The sequence below is a fragment of the Colobus angolensis genome, unplaced genomic scaffold (genome assembly GCF_000951035.1).
Source record: "Colobus angolensis palliatus isolate OR3802 unplaced genomic scaffold, Cang.pa_1.0 Scaffold47, whole genome shotgun sequence".
Classification (NCBI taxonomy): domain Eukaryota; kingdom Metazoa; phylum Chordata; class Mammalia; order Primates; family Cercopithecidae; genus Colobus; species Colobus angolensis.
This window is the reverse complement of record NW_012118154.1, coordinates 5818016-5824036: the sequence shown is the minus strand read 5'-3', so window position 1 is coordinate 5824036 and position 6021 is coordinate 5818016. Positions and strand designations below refer to the sequence as shown.

Genomic DNA, 6021 nt, shown 5'->3' with positions numbered 1-6021 from the left:
CCATGTTGGCCAGGCTGGTCTTGAACTCCTGACCTCAGGTGATCCGCCCATCTTGGCCTCCCAAAGTGCTAGGATTACAGGCATGAGCCACCACACCCATGCCTGGCCCAGATTACGTTGTTTTTTTTTTCTTTTTTCTTTTTTTTAGACCAATCGTCTCTTGTCTCCCAGGCTGTAGTGCAATGGCGCGATCTCGGCTCACTGCAACCTCAGCCTCCCAGGTTCAAGCGATTCTCCTGCCTCAGCCCCTCTGCCAGATTACTTTTTCTAAACTAGTACTTCAGGCACCTGTGTGCTTGATAGTGTAATAAGGTTGTCTATTACCCCAGGCCAAGGGTTCCTGGACTTTGCCACAGATTGGAATCTCTTGGAAAACTTTTAAAGCTCCCCACACCCAGGACAAACCCCATACCAGTTCAATCAGAATGCTGACGTTGGGACCAGGCATTGTTATTTTTTTAAAGATTCCCCGGTGATTCCAACTTGTTTCAGAACTACTGCTCTTTAGGGCTAAAATAACAACACAAGGACTGGAGTCAGGACACCTGGGAGTTTGTGGCAGCTGTTACATTTCTCATAACCTCTTTAGGGCCTCTCTCTGTGTGTAAAAGTGTCCTCTATGGCTCTGAAATTCTCCTTGAAGTCTAACCTTGTTAGACTGGTGTTCAAGGCTCTGCAGAAACTAGCTTCTACTCATGTCTACCATTTTTTACTTACCAGGCTTCCAGGGCCAGCACGCAGCCAAACGTGCTGGACACGTTCCTCTCTGTTCATCTTTGCTTGCTCTGTCTTTCGCTAAGTCTAGAATGTGCTCCTGCCTCCTGTCTGAATAAGAGACCTGCTTTAACCTTGTGGTCATCCAGATGTAACCTCATGGACATTTTCCATCTGAGCGCCTTGGCCAACAGTAATCTCTCCCACCTCTGAACTCCAGACATACTTACCACTTAGATCCCACATTTGGCAGGAGGCAAAACTTACTATATGTGGTTGATTTTTATATGTGTGGTCTGGACCCCAGAGCCAGACCTAGGCTCCTCTTTTCATGATAATATGGAGGAAAAAAAGGTGAAATGTGGCAAAGTTGGGAGCAGGACCCAATTTTCCTTATTAGCCTCCTATTTTCTTAATTCTGTGTTTTCTTGTATGCTATTTTTCCATACACACACATCCATGAATACATATATGAATGATGTACATATGATATATATGAATATATAGTATATATGGATATAAAAGATACGTATGCGATATGTATGAATATATGTATCAGTGATATATATGATATATGTGAATGTGTATGATATATATATATAATATATACGTGAATCGTGCTGCTTTAGAGTATAGTTAGTGGCTATAGGATCCTCCCTCATGATCGTTGCAAAATTTACAATATAAAGCTCTTAGCATAGGACCTGGCTCAGGTCAGGTACTCAGCTGTTACTATTGCTGTAATTACTCTAGTAAGATTCCTAAGGGAATTGATGGGCATGTTTTCCTTCATTTAAAAAAACCACTTATCAAGTTCCCTCAGTGTTCACATGATATGTGGGAATTGGAAGGTTTCAAAAAATATATTGTTTACTCAAGCAAAAATTAGGACATTAGGGCCAACGGGAGTTTCCAATATTTTGTAATAGACTAGTCCTGGAAAAGAATGCTGATCACGTTAGTCCACAGAGTCTCTGCTTTTTAGGAGCAGACTGCCTGGTAGGAGAAATGAAATGTGTATCCCTGCTTAAGTATTTTCGTTTTTTTGTTTGTTTGAGACGGAGTCTCACACTTACTGTCGCCAGGCTGGAGTGTGGTGGCGCGATCTCAGTTCACTGCAGCCTCCGCCTCCTGGGTTCAGCGATTCTCCTGCCTCAGCCTCCCAAGTAGCTGGGATTATAGGCACCCGCCACCATGCCTGGCTAATTTTTTGTATTTTTAGTCGAGAGAGGAGTTTCAGTATGTTGGCCAGGCTTGTCTCGAACTTCTGACCTCGTGATCCGCCCGCCTCGGCCTCCCAAAGTGCTGGTATTACAGGCATGAGCCACCGCGCCTGGCCTGCTTAAGTATTTTCTATATGATAGAAAGTAAAAATGCTCTGAGAGAAGCAAAACATAAGGGGCTATTGGGAGTTCACTGTGAACCCTTCAAAGCCTCCAACCCTGCTGAATAACAACTAGAAGCTTATTAAATGTTTTGAGAGAATTCTGGCAAGCTCAGATGTCAGGTGGATGTGGGGCCTTTGTCCCCAGAGCATTTGGTTTTAGGCTAGACAGTACTTGCTGTTCCTGCACCCTAGAGCTGTCCCCAGGCATCTGTGAGGCCAGCGTCTTCACCTTGCCTCAGTGTCACCTGAACGTAAGTAGCAGCTCCTCATCACTCTCTGGCCCTTTATCCTGCTGCATTTTTCTTCTTAGCACCTGTCAACACCTGACATACTATGTACTTATTTGTTGTATGACTTTCTTTCCCTAAGATATGGGCTCCTTGAAAGAGGGACTGTGTTCATTCTGTTCACTGCTGTCTTCTCCAGTGCTCAGAACATGCCCAGTGCAGCGGAGGCCCCCACATTACGAGCCTCGGCTCTGGGGCCGGACAGCCTTGGTTTGCAGTGGGCAGAACCACTTGGGCAAGTCACTTTACCTCTTTGTGCCTCCTTTTCTCCTGTGCGAGTTGGAGATGGTAATGGTACCCACTTCATAGCGTTCCTGTTTAGATTAAGTGAGTTATTACTAACGAAGCCTTCAGAATAGTGCCGAGCACATGGTAAATAACGCTCAGTCCATGTTGCTTTTACTGGTGATGTTATTCCTCTTCCCTTCTGTTCGAATTCTTTGGCTAGAATGAAAATGTCAAACTTAGGGCAAAGATTTCTTCTAAAGAACCTTATACATTTTCTCTTTTTATGACGTTGATGCAGGTTCTCCACATACGATTCTACTTGTCAAATTGCCCAAGAAATTGCTGAGAAAATTCAACAACGAAATCAGTATGAAAGAAAAGGTGAAAAGGCACCGAAGGTAATGGCAGGAGAGAATTAGTACCCATTGATTTGTTTGAGTTTTGAGGTCCGAAAACCCTATCTTTCTTTGAGGCTCTCTGTGCACATGTGTGTGTGATGATCTCTCTGCTTACATATGTTGAATTGGCAGAACAGCCAACCAGTTAGTAGTTATTTAATCTTTGAGACTAAATGAAGCATAACACATTTAAGTTCTTCTGTTTTACTTTAAATATTTCTAACAATGTTATAGTCTAGTTCAAGGGTTAGTAAACTTCCTCCAGATAATAAATCTTTCAGTCTTTGCAGGCCAAGAGACAATGTCTTCAAGTCTTTGAGTTTCTATCCTCACCACAAGGATAGTTACCGTTTTTACATTTTACATTAAAAACGTAAAAACAGACCAGGCGTGGTGGCTCACACCTATAATCCCAGGACTTTGGGAGGCTGAGGCGGGCAGATTGCTCGAGGCCAGGAATTCAAGACCAGCCTGGGCAACATGGTGAAACACCGTCTCTACTAAAAATACAACAATTAGCCGGGCATGGTGGCACACACCTGTAGTCCCAGCTACTCGGGAGGCTGAGGCAGGAGAATTGCTTGAACCCGGGAGGTGGAGGCTGCAGTGAGCCGAGATTGCACCACTGCACTCCAGCCTGGGCAACACAGTGAGACTCTGTCTCAAAAAAGAAAAAGATGTAAACACCGTCTTTAGTTACGGGCTGTATAAAAACAGTGATGGGATTTGGCTAGGAAATAGATTTTTGTGAAATCACAAGGTTATACTTGTGATTATGATTAAAAATGTAAGCCTTCGATTCAAACCTAACAGCGCACCTTTCTTCCTTATTTTCCCCATTCCAAATTTGTGTGTGCTTTCTCTCACACTGAGAATCCTAGTTTCCAAAAGCATCAGTATGTTTTTACTCATTTGGTCTATTTTACGGTTTACAGAAAATGGTTTCCGAATGACTATAAAGTACCGCGACGAACACTAAGTTCAAAATTTGAGTCTTTTTAAGTTTAGATTAATCTACTAAGAATACTGAGGTTATTATGTTCCGAAGTTCTGACAATTTTTTTTTTAAGAGTTTAGCTTTCAAGTTCAGGGGTACATATGCAGGTTTGTCGTATAGGTAAGCTTGTGTTATGGGGGTTTGTGGTACACATTATTTTGTCACCCAGGTATTAAGCCTAGCACTTACTATTTTTCCTGATCTCTTCCTGCTTCCGACTTCCTCCCTCTGCTAGGCCCCAGTCTGTGTCATTTCCCTCTATGTATCCATATGTTCTCACCATTTAGCTGTCTCCTGTATCAACAGAGTGAACAACCAACCTACAGAATGTGAGAACATGTGGTATTTGGTTTTCTGTTCCTGCATTAGTTTGCTAAGGAGAATGGCCTTCAGCTCCATCTATGTTCCTGCAAAGGACATGATCTTGATCCTTTTTACTGCGGCATAATATTCCATGTTGTATATGTACCACATTTTCTCTATCTCATCTATCACTGATGGGCATTAGGTGATTCTATGTCTTTTGTTATTGTGAATAGTACTGCAGTGAACATACACATGCATGTGTCTCTTTCTGTTTTTGAGACGGAGTTTTGCTCTTGTTGCCCAGGCTGGAGTGCAGTGGTGCGATCTCGGCTCACTGCAACCTCTGCCTTCCCGGTTCAAGCAATTCTCCTACCCCAGCCTCCCGAGTAGCTGGGATTACAAGTGCCTGCCACCAGACCTGGCTAATTTTTGTATTTTTAGCAGAGATGGGGTTTTGCCACATTGGCCAGGCTTGTCTCGAACACCTGACCTCGGGTGATCCACCCACCTCGGCCTCCCAAAGTGCTGAGATTACAGGCGTGAGCCACTGCGCCCCGCCCACATGCATGTGTCTTCATGGAAGAATGGTTTCTCTTCCTTCGGGTATATACCCAATAACAGGATTGCTGGATCAAATAGTATTTCTCTTTTTAGTTCTTTGAGGAATTGCCACACTGTCTTCCACAATGATTGAACTAATATACACTCCCACCAACAGTGTATAAACATTCCTTTTTCTCTGCAACCTCGCCAGCATCTGTTATTTTTTGACTTTTTAGTAATAGCCATTCTGACTGGTGTGAGATGGTATCTCCTTGTGGTTTCGATTTGCACTTCTCTAATGATCAGTGATGTTGAGCTTTTTTCCTGTGTTTTTTGGGACCATGTCTGTCTTCTTTTGAAAAGTGTCTGTTTATGTCCTTTGCCTGCTTTTTAATGGGGTGGATTTTTCTTGTAAATTTTCGTAGGTTCCTTATAGATACTGAATATTAGACCTTTGTCAGATGCATAGTTTTCAACTATTTTCTCCCAGTATGTAGACTGTCTGTTCACTCTGTGGATAGGTTCCTTTTCTATGCAGAAGCTCTTTAGTTGATTAGAGCCTATTTGTCAGTTTTTGCTTTTGTTGCAATGGTTTTTAGTGTCTTTGTCATGAAATCTTTGCCTGTTCTTATGTCCAGAATGGTATTGCCTAGGTTGTCTTCCAGGGTTTTTATAGATTTAGGTTTTACACTTAAGTCTTGAATCCATCTTGAGTTAATTTTTGCATATGGTGTAAGGAAGGAGTCCAGTTTTTATCTTGTGCATGTGGTAGCCAGTTATCCCAGCACCACTTATTGAATAGGGAATCCTTTCCTCATTGCTTGTTTTTGTCAGGTTTGTCGAAGATCAGATAGTTGTACATGCGGCCTTATTTCTGGGTACTCTTTTTTTTTTTTTTTTTTGAGACAAGTGTTGCTTCATCACCTAGGCTGGAGTGCAGTGGCATGCTCTCAGCTCACTGCAACGTCTCCCTTCTGGCTTCAAGTGATTCTTGCATCTCAGCTACCCAAATAGCTGGGATTCCAGGTGTGTGCCACCATGCCCAGCTAATTTTTGTAGTTTTAGTAGAGAGAGGGTTTTGCTATGTTGACCAGGCTGGTCTCGAACTCCTGACCTCAAGTGATCTACCCGCCTCGGCCTCCCAAAGTGCTGGGATTATAG

General features: G+C 43.0%; 1 protein-coding gene across 1 annotated transcript in view; it reads left to right on the top strand.

The window, feature by feature from the left end:
- Positions 1–6021, top strand: part of STX8 (syntaxin 8) — a 348959-nt gene that overhangs the window by 4512 nt on the left and 338426 nt on the right. The window contains exon 2 of the mRNA XM_011958612.1: positions 2915–3014. Within this exon, the coding sequence (XP_011814002.1) occupies positions 2915–3014 (100 nt within the window). The remainder of the gene's footprint in view (positions 1–2914; positions 3015–6021) is intronic.